The 18,719-nt window shown below is 47.5% G+C and overlaps 1 protein-coding gene across 1 annotated transcript in view; it reads left to right on the top strand.

The window, feature by feature from the left end:
- Positions 1 to 18,719, top strand: part of si:dkey-181m9.8 (E3 ubiquitin-protein ligase RNF31) — an 81,388-nt gene that overhangs the window by 11,129 nt on the left and 51,540 nt on the right. The window contains exons 9-12 of the mRNA XM_056293956.1: positions 14,154 to 14,336; positions 14,555 to 14,653; positions 14,854 to 14,943; positions 15,177 to 15,291. Coding sequence (XP_056149931.1) covers positions 14,154 to 14,336; positions 14,555 to 14,653; positions 14,854 to 14,943; positions 15,177 to 15,291 — 487 coding nt within the window. The remainder of the gene's footprint in view (positions 1 to 14,153; positions 14,337 to 14,554; positions 14,654 to 14,853; positions 14,944 to 15,176; positions 15,292 to 18,719) is intronic.

Genomic DNA, 18,719 nt, shown 5'->3' with positions numbered 1-18,719 from the left:
TCACGGAGATTCTGACTAGGGGACTGAGTTGCTCCGCCTCCTGAGTCTCTCTGTTTTAAAAAGTTATTTTATGCTTTCTGAGAATTCTCTCGCTAATTTTGTTACCATGTTACACTCTAAAAATACACTGCCTTGCAGTGGAAATACGAAACAGAGATATCTTGTCATTCTTTTATTGTTAATGTCTGGTAATGTGCAGCCAAACCCTGGCCCTGCTGATTCTGACATCAATACTTGTAATACTCCAGCTGATTTTAAATGTAGGTCTGGTCTGGGTATTATTCACCTAAATGTTCGGAGCTTAATCTCAAAATTGGATATGGTAAAGGTTTGGATAAATTCAACTGATGCTGATGTTGTTGCATTATCTGAAACTTGGCTAACGAAGTCTGTTCTTGACAAGGATATTGGTATTCATGGCTATACTGTGTTTCGCTCTGACTTTCTCAAAAAGGTGGTGGTGTTGCTATCTACATCAAATGCAAATTCAATGTTAAGTTAGCGCTCTCAAAATAATTGAGTAAACAACTTTAGTTCCTGGCCCTAAATCTTGAAGTGCCTAAGGATCACTATGTCATGATGGTTGGGTGTTATAGAACTCCATCTGCGATTAGTCATTCTTTATCTACACTTGTTAACTTGCTGTCTAAGGTGCACTACAATGAGATTGTTGTGGTTGGTGATCTAAACTGGGATTGGTTGTTGCCTGTGTCCGATGCATTTAAAGCAGAATGTGATTCTTTGAATCTGATGCAAATAATTAACTCTCCTACAAGACCAAATCCTAAATGTCCTGTGAAATCATCTCTCATTGATGTAGTCCTAACTAATGCCCCCTATAAGTACTCTGCTATTGGTGTCTTCCCAAATGATGTGACTGATCACTGTGTGATAGCTGCTATCAGAGATGCTAAGGTCCCTATGTGTAAACCTCATTTGGTCCAAAGACGCAATATGAAAATGTTTGTTGAGCAGGGTTTTCTACATGATTTATCTCATGTTGACTGGAATAGAATTGCCCTCATTGATGATGGTGAAATGGCCTGGACATTTTTCCATGATAGTTTTCTGGATATTTTAAACAAACACGCCCCTATTCGTAAATTTAGAATTAAGGGGCGGGATAATCCCTGGTTCACCACTGAGCTCTCAAGCCTGCTTCATGAATGAAATGTGGCCTGGGCAAAAGCAAGAAAGTCAGGTACTGAGGCTGACTGGCTTCTTTTTAGACAGCTGAGAAACAAATTTACTTCTCTCTTTAGAAAAGCCAAAGCTGATTTTTACCTATCCGTCACTACTGAAAACTTGAATGATCCGAGGAAGTTTTGGAAAGCTGTTAAATCCAAAACAAATTTGTCTCTTTTCCCTTCATTTTTATTCTATTTTGCACTTTGAGCTATTCTGTTGTCTTCATGTGAGTGTGTGCTGAAACTGGTGTACTGCTGCCATTCTTGGCCAGGTCTCTCTTGTAAAAGAGATTTTAATCTCAATGGGACTAACCTGGTTAAATAAAGGTAAATGAAAGTGATCACCTGCCAGTCTTTGCAGTCATACAGAGCTGTACTCGGACCAAGAATGGCCAAGACAGTCACAACAATTAGATACAAATCAAAAGACGCTATGAAGTCCTGTAAACAAGACTGGAATAATGTCTATGTGGACGATTTACATGTAGCCTATGACACATTTCTGTCCATAACAACTGCTCTCTGAAAAAAGCTGTCCTCTAGTGAAGAAAGTATTGGAACAAAAATATACGGAGAAACCGTGGCTAACTAATATTAAACGAATGCAAGAGAAAAAAAACAGTTATATAGAAAATACTTCGAGGAAAGAACAGCAGAGGCCAAACACACATACAAGATATATAAAAACAAACTAACACTAAGGCTTGCCAGAGCAAGCCACTGGTTGTGTGGCCTGGTCTGCAGTCACCTCTCCTGACTGCAAACCGATTTTCGCCACTCACCAGCCTTGTTGGTAGTCCTACCGGCCAGCGTGCTTCTCCCGCTCCTGTCGACACAGTAAAGCAACGCACGCTAGTGATAGGAGACTCCATTACCCGCAATGTTAGATTAGCTTCGCCAGCCTTGGTTCACTGTTACCCGGGGCGAGGGTCTCCGACATAGAGGATAATCTTAGGGTGCTGGCATCACGGAGGGAGAGTCAGGGAACCCAGGCACACAGCACCACTACTTTCAGCAACATTGTTATTCATGCCAGCACCAATAATGCAAGGATGAAGCAATCACATCTCACAAAAAGCAGCCTAGTCAGAATGCTTGAGTTTGCCAGAAAGATGGGTTGGTATTGATTAACTGTCTCTGGTCCCTTACCTGTGAGGGGTAATGATGACATGTAGAGTTGGCTTACCTCAATGAACCGCTGGCTGGCTCCTTACTGTAATGAGCAGGGATTCGGCTTTGTTGATAACGGGCCTTCTTTCTGGGACCGCCCTTTCCTGTTGAAAGTGGACAGCATTCACCCTACTGGGAACGGCATTCACCCTACTGGGAACGGTGCTGCTCTTTTGTCTAGCAATATACACTATATGGACAAAAGTATTGGGACACACCTCTTAATCACTGAATTCAGGTGTTTCATTCAGACCCATTGCCACAAGTGAATAAAATCAAGTAGCTAGCCATGCAGTCTGCATTTACAAACATTTGTGAAAGAATGGGTCATTCTGAAGAGCTCAGTGAATTCAAGCATGGTACTGTCATAGGGTGCCACCTTTGCAATAAGTCATTTGGTGAAATTTCTTCCCTGCTGGATATTCCACTGTCAACTGTAAGTGGTATTATTGAAAAATGGAAGCATTTAGGAACAACAGCAACTCAGCCACAAAGTGGCAGACCACATAAAGTCACACAGCGTGGTCAACGATTGCTGAGGCACATAGTGTGTAAAAGTCGCCAGTGCTCTGTTGACTCAATAACTGCAGAGTTCCAAACTTCCTCTGACATCAACATCAGCACAAAAACTGTGCGCCAGGAGCTTCATGGAATGGGTTTCCATGGCCGAGCAGCTGCATGCAAGCCTTACATCACCAAGCACAATGCCAAGCGTGGGATGGAGTGGTGTAAAACACGCTGCCACTGGACTCTGGAGCAGTGGAATTTTGTTTTGTGGAGTGACGAATCACACTTCTCTGTCTGGCAGTCTGATGGACCAGTCTGGGTTTGGCGGATGCCAGGAGAACGTTACCTGCCTGACTGCACTGTGCCAACTGTAAAGTTTGGTGGAGGAGGGATGATGGTATGGGGTTGTTTTTCAGGGCTTGGGCTAGGCCCCTTACTTCCAGTGAAGGGAAATCTTAATGCTTCAGCATACCAAGACATTTTGGACAATTCTGTGCTTCCAACTTTGTGGGAACAGTTTGGGGAGGGCCCTTTTCTGTTCCAGCATGACTGTGCCCCAGTGCACAAAGCAAGGTCCATTAAGACATGGTTGGGTGAGTTTGGTGTGGAAGAACTTGACTGGCCCAAGCAGAGCCCTGACCTCAACCCCATCGAACACCTTTGGGATGAACTAGAAACGGAGCTTGTGAGCCAAGTCTTCTCGTCCAACATCAGTGCCTGACCTCACAAATGCTCTTCTGGATGAATGGGCAAAAATTCCCACAGACACTGCAAAATCTTGTGGAAAGTCTTCCCAGAAGAGTGGAAGCTGTTATAGCAGCAAAGGGGGGACCAACTCCATATGAATGCCTATGGATTTAGAATGGGATGTCATAAAAGCTCCTGTAGGTGTAATGGCCAGGTGTCCCAATAGTTTTGTCCATATAGTGTAGATATAGATATACTAGATAGCTGTCTACGTTTAGTTTGACACTAGGGACATCATTCAGCAGGTTGCAGGTGATTGGAGAGCCTACTAGGTTTAAATCTAATGCAGATGTGGCGTCAACTAGTTTAATTAATGTGATTAGTCAGGAAATTTCTCATAGTGTAGATTGTCAGACTGACAGCCTGGTCTGTAATACTGAGAGAGTCTCCCTACCCTGCTGTCTTGCTCCCAAGCTCTCCTCTCCTAAATGTGTGAATCACAATAATCTAATAATCATTCCTACCAATGGTGGTGGTGAAATGCGCAACAAAGTACCTAATAACCTACAGAACCAAACATCTGATGTTATCAAAAGTGTGACCACACATCGTTCAATGCATTGCGCTTCAAAATTATCAACTAATAAATCTCCAAAAAAGCGATTTTTCTTTTTTTAAACCAACTGGCGAAAGTACTTCCCCACTCTACATTCCCCTTTAAGATAGCATTAGAGGGATTCAAATACTTCAGGGTATCTATTACGAGTTCTTTTAAGGATTTGTTCCTCAAAAATGTTCAGTCACTAATAGATAAATGTAAATCAGACATGTCCAGATGGGCCACCCTTCCCTTATCTCTTGTGGGTCATTTCAATCTGATAGAAATGGTCATCCTGCCAAAATTCCTATATCGCTTGCAACGTATCCCAATTGTATCAATAAATCCTTTTTCATCAGTCTTGATCGGCATATGAACGAGTTCATTTGCAACAACAAGCCCGCCCGTCTAAGAAGATCAATTCTCCAGCTCCCCAAGGCCGAAGGAGGTCTGGCACTTCCAAATTTCCACCATTAGTTTTGAGCCTGTAATATTAATAAAGTTTGTTACTGGGCCAGCTGCAAGCTTTCTGACTTTTGCCTACCTTGGGCTCATACTGAGATATCATCTTACTTTAACTCTATACATTCTGTGATGTAAGGAGTGATGGGAGGTGGTGAGTATTGGGCCAGATGTCCTACTTGCCAAAAGGAATGTGAAGCGGTGCGGTGGCCTCTCGCTTCCTGGTGTAGTGATCACCGCTGGTTCATCAGGACCTTAGCATATGGCTGCTCCTATGCAAATGTGTCCGCAGCAGCACCTTCTCGTGGTACCTCCTGTTTTTACAAAGTCTGCTGTGGGGGCGACTGGGCTCCCGGCAGTATAACCGGGTGGGTTGATTGGACTCGTTAGCCTTGGTTCGCAGCCAATCTAGGAGAAGGACAACTCTGATTTCAAACTCAGGTAGATGAGGCTCGTTAGCCTGGTCAGGCAGGTCATCTAGAAGGAAAACTGATTTAAAACCTCCGCTGCCATGTGGGTATACTCGTCTATGGGGAAGGGTTTGGGCAGAAACCCCGAGGAAGAATCTACATCCGTCTCCATTGCCAGTCATCTCGCTTAGTCTTGCCACTGGTCCAGTGGTCTCTGACGAAAGAGTGGGGCTGATGATGCGCAACTCTTCCTTATTTTAATCATCGCGCAAGTCATCAGTCATCCATCACAGGATGACTAGATGGTCCTTGTCACTGCGACGGACGAATAACACACAACAACACGCATTCTGTGATTAGCTGTCAGTTAACCATGGTGGCCCACAAAATCACCAACAACCCAGTTGTCACTAATACGATTAGGATTTGGCTCCAATTCAGAAAACAACGTGGTCTACACAGAGCTTTGGTCCATGGACCAATTTTAAATAATCACTTGTACTCCCTGTCATGTTCTGATCCCGCCTTTCCTAGGTGGTCAGTCAATAGTCTTATAACACTTACAGACCTATATGAAGATGGGGTCTTCTCATCCTTTGCATCCCTGTCCGTCAAATATAATTTATCCTACAGCCATCTCTTTCGGGTTTTTTTTTTTCAAATTAGGCATTTTGTCCAAAAGCAGTTTCCCCATTTCTCCCAGCTGCCCCCCTGAATCAATTATTGACCACTTTCTCACCCTCGACTTTGATCAAAAGCAGCTGATATCTATTATTTATGCAAAATTTACTCTCTAAGTCCAAACCCCACGGTGTCACTCAAAGACTGCTGGGAGCATGACTTGGGTGTTGATGCCTCTGACAGCCAGTGGAGTGACGTCCTCAGGCTGGTGCATTCTTCATCTACATATGCCAGACATGGACTACTGCAGTGCTCCACAAAACCCACTTTACCAACGCAAAACTGGCAAAACTATTTCCCAACAGAAATGATGCCTTCATAGATGTAAGCATCTCCAGCTGAACATTCACACATGTTCTGGACACACCCGAAGGTGACCGACTTTTGAACAGGCCCTCAACACAAATTTAAACCCTAATCCACCGACTGCTTTGTTTTGTCTCCCCCCAACTATGCAAGTTGAAAATGCTTAATACGGCCAAAACCCAAGAACTCATTATTGACTTCTGATGCATGCTGAATCCTAAAACACCCATACAAATGAACGGAGACCCCATCACCACCACTGACTCTTTTAAATTCCTTGGAACATACATCAGCTGAAGTGGAAAACTAACACTGAACACATCATTGCAAAAGCTCAACAACGACTTTACTTTCTTAGGCAACTTAAAAACTACCGGATCAAATATCAACTTCTCGTTCTGTTTTATTCAGCCATTATCCAGTCCATCATAACATCTTCTATTACAGTATGGTACGGCAGCACGGACAGTCAAACACGGGAAAAAACTGCAGCGGATTGTCAACAAGGCATCCAAAATCATAGGCAACCCACTCCCCTCAGTTGAATCTCTACTTACTAACTGGACTGTAAAGCGAGAAGGGAAGATCACCTCCGACCCCTCACATCCTGCTCATCACCTCTTCCAGCTCTTTCCCTCAGGGAGGCGCTACAGGTCACTGTCAACTAAAACTAAACGCTTTGCAAACAGTTTTTTCCCCTAGCCACCAGGACTCTGAATTCCTCCCTACAATCCCTCCTCACACGACATTGGCATAAACACCACGATTCACCTGTTATGCCTGATATGTTTATTTCTGTTATTGTGTAACTGTATTGTTCCTATGTATGTATGTATGTATGTATGTATGTATGTATGTATGTATGTATGTATGTATGTATGTATGTATGTATGTATGTATGTATGTATGTATTGTGCTGCAGAGTGTAAAGCCTACGAAAACAAATTCCACCGGCCTTGGTCGTGTGGCTAATAAAATAATTTATCTATCTATCTATTAAGATTCTCATTGAGAGGATCTTTGAAATCCTTTCAAAAGACCTGGAATCCCCTACTTGTCTATTAATGACCTCACTATTACTGTTGATACTGACGCGCTTCCTAAGTAGAGCTCATTGGAGACAGAGAGGGAGCCAGACAGACAGACGGAGAGGGAGAGAGAGAGATTTTTTAATTTATTTTCAAAACACATTTATTCAGTCCAACAGCTGATATTCAAAACATATACATCTTATTATAATCCAATACAATTTATTATAATCAATACATCTTATTATAATCTAATACATCTTATTGTCTCATTAAGTAATTCAAAACAGAAGTGTCCATACCGACAAACAGGTCCCAAACTCAATTCAACGCTACATGCATGGCCCAAAATCACAAACACAAATTAAATAAAATGATTTAAAAAAAAACATGAGCCAAAAATACAGCGAGGGCTTACCCTTGTTACACAAATTAGAAACAGAAAACCCCACAACACCACAAGGAGATTTGACATGTATGTGGCCAACAGGGTTACACGCATGAGAGAATCCACCACACCGAGCCAGTGGCATTATGTCCGAACTGACCTGAACCCAGCTGACCATGCCAAGCAGTGACAACAGAGTTCATAAGGTCATGGTGAAGACTGCCAAGCAAAGAACTGTGAAAGAGTACCTCAGACCTATTAATGACTTAGTTGTGTTTCTATTTAATGATAATAATTGACAGAGAAATAATAATGATGTACTGGCATAATGGTAATTACGCCAGACGGGGAGCGTTCGGACTGAGAAATTTAAAGGTTTGTTGTATTCAGTCAATTCTAGGCCTATGTTAGTTAGCTACTCCGCATTCTTTGCGGTGCCTATGTGACACCTAGTGGTGAGACTGGGTAGTGCATTTTGTGACTGTCAGTGTAAACGACTGTGTCGGTAGCTGTTGTTTGGAATGAATGAGTTCAGTTCCCACGCGTTTCAAGCAGAGAAAGACAGTTGTTCTATAAGCGTCGGATCCTTGGAGCGATACGTCCGTAAGTGTTGTTGTTTTTTCTTGCTGTATGGAAATGTCACAATTAACACTTATGTGAGTATGTCTGTAATGGTTATGAACATGTAATTTCATGTTAGTATAGCTCATTATTTTACCTCGTGTAGCCTATGCTAGTTAGCTATCTGTGTGTGAATGTGTGCGAGCTAGTTTGTGTGCATATGAAATAGGTAATGTGAAAAGACTATTTGGGTACTTAGTAATTGTATTCTATCTTTGTGTTTCTTTAGTTTTATGGGGGAAAGGGAAAACGAATGTATGGAGTAAAGTCGTCAATAAACTTCCATCTAAAGAAGACATCAAGCTCAAGCCGTATTCATTCTCTCATTCACTGTCTGCCTACGCCTTGTTAGGACACAATTGCTAGGGTAGAATAGTATCCAAGTGTTGTTCCAGCTGAGAGAAAGTAAACACAGTCTGAGAGGAACCTGTATATTCAAACACCACCAGTAAGGACGGGTGCAGAACATCAGTGTGGTACAACCAAGGCAGGGGGTTTGTGGGACAACTGCAGTGATGAGCGGAAGCCATGTGGTACTTTATCTGGACTAGAAGCACTCTCCAGAAACAACTTATGACATGGACCAGTGACCAGGTTTCTTTCCTTTATTTTTGTCCAAATGGGTTGATTTGTTTGAGTGGACAGATAGATATCACGGACACGGATGGCTGTCAGTTAAACTTTCTTTTTCCATTACCAGTGCATGAATAGTATAAGGGGGTAGGACTAGAAAAGTTCTCAACAGCTTCTTACCCATTTTGAAAATGATCAGTATTATTTGAGTTGCTTATTTGTCGCTTCTATGTTGCTGATGATCTTGTTTATGTTTTTATTGATTATGTTGTGGCGGACACTAGGGGCTGTGCCTCTCACCCAGCAGGGCTGTGAGCTGGGGGCGTGGTTTATGTTCCCGGGCTCTCTGGTGCAAGGTTGTTCATGCTGCAGTTTTGGTTTTTGGAGCTGAGGAATAAAGTTCAAACTCGCCTTGGTCTCCTGTGTTTTTCCTCATCCTGCCACACTGGTGACCCCGAATTGAACATGTTTGGAGCAGAAGAAGAGTGTGAATCCACTTCGGCCATGCCGCCCCAACTCTCACAGCCAGCCGTTCTCGCCGCGGCTGTGAAGCTCCCAGAGTTCTGGCAGAGCGACCCGGCCTCGTGGTTCCGGCATGTCGAGGCGCTGTTCCACCTGTGTGGAATCTCCGCGGACGACTCCAGATACTATCTGGTCGTCGCTGCGCTGGACCAGCAGTCCACACGCCGGGCCATGCAGCTGTTGCCCCCCCCCCCCGCCCCTCCGCAACACGGTAAATACTTCTCCCTCAAACATCTTCTGCTCCGGAGGGACAGCCTATCTGCCGCAGAGAGGGCAGATAGGATCCTTTCCCTATCCGGTTTGGGCGACGGGACGGCTGTGGATCTCATGGACAATATGCTGTCGCTGCTAGGCTCGGACGAAGGTGGATTCCTTTTCCCGCACGTTTTCCTGCGCCAGCTCCCGTCTCATGTGCGCGCGGCTTTGGCTAACTCCCCGTGTCTGGCCGCTGGTGACTGCCGAGGTTTGGCTGAGGAGGCCGATCGGGTCCTGCTGGCTACCAGACGGTTCTCTGTGCAGAGTGTGGCATCGGAGCCTCTGCAGCCGACGTCGGAGGACGCGGACCCGGCAGTGGTGGCTGGAGTGACTGCCCGGAGACGGTGCGGGAGCGGCCTCTGTTTCTTCCACCAGCGGTTCGGCGGCAAAGCGAGGCGCTGCGTCCCTCCGTGCACGTTTGAGACGGCGGGAAACTCCAGGGCAGCGCTCAGTAGCAGCTGTGGGCGCTGGCGGACGTAGTGAGCTGCTCTTCATTAAGGACACGATGTCAGGAAGACGGTTTCTGGTGGACTCAGGCTCGCAAAAGAGCCTACTCCCTCCTGCTAAGACAGACAGGTCGGCTGAAGGTGGCGGCCCACAGTTAAGTGCAGCTAACGGTTCGTCCATTGCGACGTTTGGCACAAGGTTGGTGACTGTTTGCTTCCACGGGCGCCATTTTGAGTGGGACTTGGTAGTGGCGGCCATTACTGTTCCTGTTATCGGCGCGGATTTTCTGTGTGCTAATGGTCTGCTGGTTGATGCTGCAAACCGCCGTTAAATTGATGCTGTGTCTTTCGCCACTGTTCCGTGCGAGACAAGGGGAGCCGGGCCGTTAACACACGCTAACTTTTTAGCATTAGGGGATGTTTTTCAACGTTTGCTGGCGGATTTTCCATCGGTGACTACACCTGCCTTTTCCACCGCGATTACTAAACACGGGGTACAACATTTCATTCCCACTCTGGGACCGCCAGTTTTTGCGCGCGCGCGGCGCCTCGACGCGGTAAAATGGGCTCCAGCTAAGGAGGAGTTCGCCATCGTGGAGCGTCTGGGTATAGTGAGGCGTTCCAACAGCCCGTGGGCCTCGCCGCTTCACATGGTGCCCAAGGCGGATGGGTCGTGGCGGCCTTGTGGCGACTTTCGCCGCCTGAACAACGTCACCGCCAATGACCGCTATCCCATCCCACACATACAGGACTTTTCCATACGCCTGGCAGGTGCCACTATCTTCTCTAAGGTGGACCTGGTGCACGGCTATCATCAGGTTCCCGTGCGCGCAGAGGACGTGCCCAAGACCGCAGTGATCACCCCGTTTGGGCTTTTTGAGTTCATGCGCATGCGCCTTTTGGCTTGAAGGGGGCAGCGCAAACCTTTCAGAGGCTGATGGACTCGGTGTTGCGTGACCTTGCTTTCGTGTTCGTTTATCTCGACGACATATTAGTGGCCAGTCCGTCAGCTGACGAGCACCTGGCGCACCTGAAACAGGTTTCCGTCGTCTGGACGAACACGGCCTGATAGTCAACCCGGCCAAGTGTCAGTTTGGACTGCCGGTGATTGACTTCTTGGGTCACCGCATTTCACCGCAAGGCGCGGTCCCGTTGCCTTCTAAGGTGCAAGCGGTGGTGGAATTTCCCCGCCCGGTTTCTGTTAAGGCATTGCAGGAATTCTTGGGAATGGTGAATTTCTATAACCGTTTCCTCCCTTGCGCTGCCCACCTCCTTCAGCCACTTTACGAAGCCCTGCGGCTTAAGAAGGCTAACGACCCTGTCGACTGGACTCCCGAACAGGTCCAGGCCTTTGACGGAGCTAAGTGCGCCCTGGCTAACGCTGCCCTCCTCGCCCATCCCACACCCACGGCGTCCATAGCTTTAACGACCGATGCGTCTGACATAGCCGTGGGGGCTGTGGTTGAACAGCGCGTGGCGAATGCGTGGCAGCCACTCGCATTTTTTAGCCGCAAACTGCGAGATAGCGAGCGCAAGTACAGCGTTTTTGACCGGGAGTTGCTGGCACTGCACCTTGCAACCCGTCATTTCCGCTTCCTGCTGGAGGGTCGCTCATTCACGGCTTATGTGGATCATAAACCGCTGACTTTCGCCATGTCCAAGGTGACTGAGCCGTGGTCTGCTCGTTAGCAGCGCCACCTGGCGGCCATCTCCGAGTTCACAACGGACATTCAGCATGTGGCCGGGAAGTCCAACCCTGTTGCTGATTGTCTGTCACGTGTGCTTGTGTGTCCTATGCACCTCGGTGTGGATTTCTCCGCTATGGCTGCCGACCAGCCCAGCGACCCGGACGTCCTTGCCCATAGGTCAACGCGTACCGGCCTCAAACTAGAGGATGCTGTGATGCAGGAAGGCAGTCCTGCCCTCCTGAAAGAAATACTTAAAGTACACTTAGCGTATTTTCAGTTAAGAAAAAAACAGCATATTTCAAATTAAAATCAAGCTGCAAACACTAAACTTTGGTTTTTACTCCAGTTCACTTCCTTCGTGAGGCTGATATAAGGCTCCATGGTGCGACTCGACCACAAGTCCGTAGTAGTTGTGAAATACTTTAATTCACGGAGGTCTTTTTCAACTGTCTCTCAGAGCTGGCCATACAGTTTGGGCATTTCTGTCTCATTAAAGTACTTGTGGCTCGGCACTACGTATCGTGGATCAAGGGTTTTAATCATGTCTTGAAACTCGCTGCGTTCCACTGTTTGGAAAGGGACCATGTCTTTGCATAAGTGTATCGTAATGGCTTGTGTAATGTCAGTCCAACGCTTACTCTTTTTATCATAGGGAGTACTCTTCGAAAAAGCTTGCGCAGTAGAGGTCTGCGGTTGGGTAGTAGGGCAAACTTTTTCTTCCCTCCTGTGTTCGGAGACTGACTGGGCGTTTGAGTTGAGCGCATCCTCTGGCTCTCCTCATACTCGAGGACATGTTTTGTTTTTAGATGGTAGAACAAATTGCTCGTGTTACCTTTGTTTGCAGGCACTGTCATTCGACACATCTTGCAAATGACATTTTTCTGCTCACTATCCGACTTTTAAAATCCGAACCAAGTCCAAATCACTGACGTAGCACCGTTTTTTTTAACCAGCTCCATGGTCTCTGTGCTTGAAGCCATTGTCACGCTGAGGCAGATACGATGACATCATCAACAAGCGTTATCGCGATTGGTCGGTAGAGTCCAAATCTCTACCGTAGGCCAAATTTATATCATTTATACCGCCTACCTCATATACCGCGCACCCCTAGTTCCAAGTTCGTCTGGCCTGGCCTCCGCAAGGACGTCAAGGGGTGGGCGGCTGCATGTGTGGCGTGCCAGCGCGCTAAGGTCCACCAGCACACTAAGTCGCCCCTCGAACCGTTTCCGATCTCGGCCAGACATTTCGACCACGTGCATGTGGACCTGGTGGGTCCTCTACCTTCTTCACAGGGTTTTACGCACCTGCTCACAATGGTAGATCGGACCACCAGGTGGCCAGAGGCTGTCCCTCTGTCCTCCACAACATCCTCGGATGTTGCACGCGCTTTTCTTTCCCCCTGGGTTTCCCGTTTCGGCGCTCCGTCAGATATCACCTCAGAGAGGGGCCCCCAGTTCGTGTCAGAGCTCTGGTCGGCACTTGCGCGATCCTTGGGTGTGCAGGTACACCGCACTACCGCGTACCACCCTCAGGCTAACGGCTTGTGTGAACGTTTTCACCGGTTGCTCAAGGCAGCGCTGCGCTCTCGGATGGTAACTGGGTGGATCGTTTACCTTGGGTTATGCTCGGGTTGCGTTCGGCTCCTAAGGAGGACCTCGACGCTTCGCCCACTGAACTGGTGCTCGGTCAGCCGCTCCGCGTCCCTGGGGAATTTTTGCCTGGGAGTTCCGCTCCTCGACCCCATCCGGCCGTTTATCCTTTTTTGTCCGACAGCACTCGGGTTCCAGGCCCCGTTCACCACTGTTTTCCACGGTCATTCGTGCCTGTGGAGCTCATGTCGGCTCGTTTTGTTTTCGTACGGCATGATGCTCACCGCTCGCCCCTCCAACCCCCATACGATGGCCCATTTCAGGTTCTTGAGACGGGTCCTAAGGGTTTTGTGCTGGATATGGGTGGGCGTAGGGAGCGTGTCACGCTTGATGCTTAAACCGGCGCACAGGGTGGCAGGCGAAGTTGTGTTTCCGGCCCAGGTTCCCCGTCGGGGTCGCCCTCCTTCCAGGACCCCGGCAGTGTCCTCACGGGTTCAGCGTTCTGCTTTTCAGCTGGCATTGGACTGTGTTTCACCTACTGTTTCGGCTGAGGGACGGCGCAGCCGTTATGGCAGGCTGCTTAAGCCTCCAGTGAGAAACTGATTTTCTTTCCAGGAGTCCCTTCAGGGTGTTCGGGGGGAGGCTGTGTGGCGGCTACTAGGGGCTATGCTTCTCACCCAGCAGGACTGTGGGCGTGGTTTGCGTTCCCGGGCTCTCTGGTGCAGGGTTGTTCCTGTTTCAGTTTGGTTTTGGAGCTGAGGAATAAAGTTCAAACTTGCCTTCGTCTCCTGTGTTTTTCCTCATCCTGCCACAATGTATTTTTTTAACATGTTCAATAAATCGATTGATTGATATGTAAGCTACTGAACAAAGAATTGGTTATCCTTCATTCTGCCTGAATGAGATGGAGTGGACACCTTTTAATCTTCTTTTATAAACCGGGTTGCAGTGTGACCCGTCTGTCCTTCACCTCCTTTCTGACATGTCGCCGCTCTCCATCCTCTCTCTCGTCTTCTCTTTATCTCTTCTCTTTAGATCATAACCATGACCCACTGCTCCTGTGCCTTCTGTGAGAATTGTTTCAAAGCCTACTTCTCCTCAGCCATCAAGGAGAAGAGCATCACCCAGCTTGTCTGTCCACTGTGCAGCCAGCCTGACATCAGAGTACAGCACGGCAATGAGGATTTTATGGACTACTTCAACCTGCTGGACACGCAGGTCCAGAGTCACCACATACCCACACCTCAAACTAGACTGTTCTCCAGGAGTACAACTGACCAGGCTAGAGACTAGGAACCAATATGGAACATTAAGTAGTCTGACAGAAACCGCAGTAGTAAACTGGTTTCTTTTGCAAGGGTTCATGTTGAAGTAAGCCTATATATTCTGTTGTTTTCTGAGCTCTAATCCGTCCTATGGTTCTGATGTGTCAGCAGATCCGACACTACCTGGACCCCCAGAGCCATGAGCTCTTTCAGAGGAAACTACGAGACCAAGCCCTACAGGAGATGCCCAACTTCTGCTGGTGTGCTCATGTAAAGCTGGCAAGCCTCTTGCATGGAGATACTGTGTTCATCCGCTTGTGTCTCTACCCCCTAAACATTATATATGTATGTGTGTGTTTACATTGGTGTGTGTGTGTATGTGTGTGTGTGTGTGTGCGTGTTTACATTGGTGTGTGTGTGTGTGTGTGTGTGTGTGTGTGTGTGTGTGTGTGTGTGTGTGTGTGTGACAGTGTTCTTTTGGAATGCTCCATGAAGCTGAGAGGCTGAGGATGGACTGTCCTAGTTGTAAGAAGAGTACCTGCTCTCAGTGCAGATCAGCTGTAAGACACACACACACACACACATATTGGGGGCTGGAAACTACCTTCAGTATTTCAAAACATACTTGGATAAAAGTAATAAGATACTGCTGGTCAAAGTGAATCATTTGGGAAGTGGAGAGATGAACCAGGTGTCACTAACAGTGTTTGCTACTGGTTGGTGCTGGAATGTATGTCGCCAGGTAGCTGGAAGGCTGAACTATCTTTCTATGTTATTCATCTCCATCGTCCAGTGGGACCCTCAGCACCAGGGCCTCTCCTGCAGTCAGTTCAGAGAATGGCAACTTCACAACAACCCTGAGCACCAGCGGGCAATGCTGGATAGGCTCCTGAGCAGCAACAAGATAGGTATCAGTGTGCTATCAAAACACTTGTGTGTTAAAAGATATGACCATGTTAATTAAGTGGGTGTCGGTGTATTAACGAAATAAATGTAAGCATGTTAATCAAGAGATTATCAATGTGTTAATAAAAAAGGCCTAGTGTGTAAATAAACCAGGTATTAGCTTGTTAATAGGTCCTAGTGTGTAAATAAACCAGGTATTAGCTTGTTAATAGGGCCTAGTGTGTAAATAAACCAGGTATTAGCTTGTTAATAGGTCCTAGTGTGTAGATAAACCAGGTATTAGCTTGTTAATAGGTCCTAGTGTGTAGATAAACCAGGTATTACCTTGTTAATAGGTCCTAGTGTGTAAATAAACCAGGTATTAGCTTGTTAATAGGGCCTAGTGTGTAAATAAACCAGGTATTAGCTTGTTAATAGGTCCTAGTGTGTAGATAAACCAGGTATTAGCTTGTTAATAGGTCCTAGTGTGTAGATAAACCAGGTATTAGCTTGTTAATAGGTCCTAGTGTGTAAATAAACCAGGTATTAGCTTGTTAATAGGTCCTAGTGTGTAAATAAACCATGTATTAGCTTGTTAATAGGTCCTAGTGTGTAAATAAACCAGGTATTAGCTTGTTAATAGGTCCTAGTGTGTAAATAAACCAGGCATTAGCTTGTTAATAGGTCCTAGTGTGTAAATAAACCAGGTATTACTTGTTAATAGGTCCTAGTGTGTAAATAAACCAGGTATTAGCTTGTTAATAGGTCCTAGTGTGTAGATAAACCAGGTATTAGCTTGTTAATAGGTCCTAGTGTGTAAAAAAAACCAGGTGTTAGCTTGTTAATAGGTCCTAGTGTGTAAATAAACCAGGTATTAGCTTGTTAATGGATCCTAGTGTGTAAATAAACCAGGTATTACCTTGTTAATGGATCCTAGTGTGTAAATAAACCAGGTATTACCTTGTTAATGGATCCTAGTGTGTAAATAAACCAGGTATTAGCTTGTTAATAGGTCCTAGTGTGTAAATAAACCAGGTATTAACTTGTTAATGGGTCCTAGTGTGTAAATAAACCAGGTGTTAGCTTGTTGATAGGGCCTAGTGTTGTGGTTACGCTGCCCCGAGCTGCCTCACCTGCACGTTCGAGCCACTCCCCCAGCTCGGACATGCCGGGAACACCCGAGCGCTTGGTTGGCGCTCTGAGGAGACAAGTGCTGTGCTGCACCAGGTGTTTGCCATCATCTATCAGGCACACCTGCAGCAATTAGGCAGCCCTCTACAAGAAGCCTCCCAGAGCGCCTCTCTGAGCTTCGACGTACTGAACCCTGCGGTAAAGCTCTGACAAGCCTATTCCAGTGATTTTCCTGCTTACCCTTTTCTCGTGCCTATTCCCTCGCTGTTGTTTTGTTCCTCAGTATCTAACTCCCGTGTTCCTGTTTTTTTGTGTTTTCGTCTCGCTGTTTTTGTTTTCCCTCAAGACCCTCCCTCTGTGACTTCCACGGATCTCCGCATCTCCCTCGCTCCTCGTCCCCAGTGACCTTCACGTTTTCCCCGGACCTGTCCAGCGATCTTCCTCCGCGTCTCTCTCTCTGGACCCCTCCCTTTGGGCTTGACTTCCTGGATCTCGGACCCGGACTTCCACGGACAACCGCTTGCTCTACGGATTTGGACTTTGGTAGCCAGGCACACGTACATCGTCACAACAAACCCCCACCTGAGATTCCCCTGTTATCATCCCTGTGGCAGTATTGTTTATTTTCCTGCATTAAAATCGCCTTCGGGTTTTCTCGGTGCTCTGCGTCTGTCTGTCCTTTGGGTTTTGCTACACTGGCCTCTGGTCTTCATTCGTGATACATAACAGAACGTTGAAGCCAGAATGAGCCAAAGCAAACCCGAGGGGCAGGCGGTCGCTCAGGCAGCTATAACCCCTAAGCCCCAGAACCCTATAGCTCTTGAGGCAGTGGTAAAGGACCACAGCTCTCAACTCACCCAGCTCAATTCAGATCTTAGCACTGCCTTCTCCCAGATCATTGGAGAAGTCAGCGGGCTCCAGGCTAACTCATGTACCTCAGCGAGCACCCTTGCTTCCACTCTCCGCGCAGATCGCTGCTCTGACAGTGGCAGTGTCCAAGATCAGTAATTATCCTGCTCCGACCCCAGTTTCTGACCCCAGCCCAGCTCCAGCTCCCAGTCCCTCCGAGCCTCCCTCCAGTCAACTGTATCATGATCCCTGTGTTGAGCCTAATCTCCCCTGTCCTAAAGCCTTCGGTGGGGAGTTCGAGCAGTGCAGAGGTTTTCTCGGTCAGTGTGAGCTCCTGTTCAAACACCAGCCAGCCAGGCTAAGGTAGCCCTGGTGATATCACTGTTGACTGGCAGAGCCCTCAGTTAGGCAATGGCGGCGGTTGGCCATCACAAATCGTTCTCCACCAATTATGATGCCTTCCGCCACGAATTTAATTTAGTGTTCAACCACCCAGCGGACGGGGAGGACGCAGCTGGCCACTTCCATTCTATCCAGCAGGGAGCTAGGTCAGTGGCAGACTACACCCTGGAGGTTAGGATACTGGCAGCTAACAGTGGGTGGGGCGACACAGCGCTTAAGAGCGTGTACAGAAGGGGGCTCAGCGATTCATTCAAGGATCTCATTGTTAGAGACTGGCTGTCTTCCTTCAACGAGCTCATTACTCTCACTATCTGGATGGACAAATGGTTGCGGGAGCGGCGTCTGGAGCGCGCTCAATACGCCGGAGTCTCCCATAGACCTACCCCCTCCCGAACTACCAGCGGGTCCCTTGTTCCAGCGTCCCGCAGCCACTCTCCGCCCTCTCAGTACCCCACGCTACCCCCGGCAACATCTGCACCCAGATCGGAGGAGGAGCCTATGCAGTTGGGTTGGTCACAGCTTCCACTGGAGGAGCGGGAGCAGAGGATGCGTGACTGACTGCCTCTACTGTGGGAAGTCAGGTCATTACATCCAAGCCTGCCCGACTCGCCCACAAAGACCAGACTCACTAGTGGGGGGTGTCCTAATGAACTTGACCCCCCTGCCCCAGTCCAAAAAGGAGCACAACCAGTTGTTTCCTGTCACTCTCACCTGGGGTAAGGAATCACTTTCTGTCAGCGCACTGTTAGATTCGGGGGCAGACGAGTGTTTGATTGACATCTCGCTGGCCCGGCAAGCCAGCATTCCACTCGTCCCCCTTGACACTCACCTCACAGCCCAAGCCTTAGATGGTCATTCACTCAGTAGGATTACGCACAGCACAGCTTCTCTCACGCTCACTCTTTCGGGTAATCACGTAGAGACTGCACGTTTTTTGGTCTTGCACACCCCTGCAGCGCCCCTAGTGTTAGGTAGACCATGGTTGGAGAGGCACGATCCCCATATTTAATGGTCCACTGGGCGGATATTGGGTTAGAGCATTGCGTCTCATGCCAACTGCCTTCCCTCC

This window comes from Lampris incognitus, chromosome 14, assembly GCF_029633865.1.
Source record: "Lampris incognitus isolate fLamInc1 chromosome 14, fLamInc1.hap2, whole genome shotgun sequence".
Lineage (NCBI taxonomy): Eukaryota > Metazoa > Chordata > Actinopteri > Lampriformes > Lampridae > Lampris > Lampris incognitus.
The sequence above is the reverse complement of the archived record's forward strand: the minus strand, read 5'-3'. Positions and strand labels throughout refer to the sequence as shown.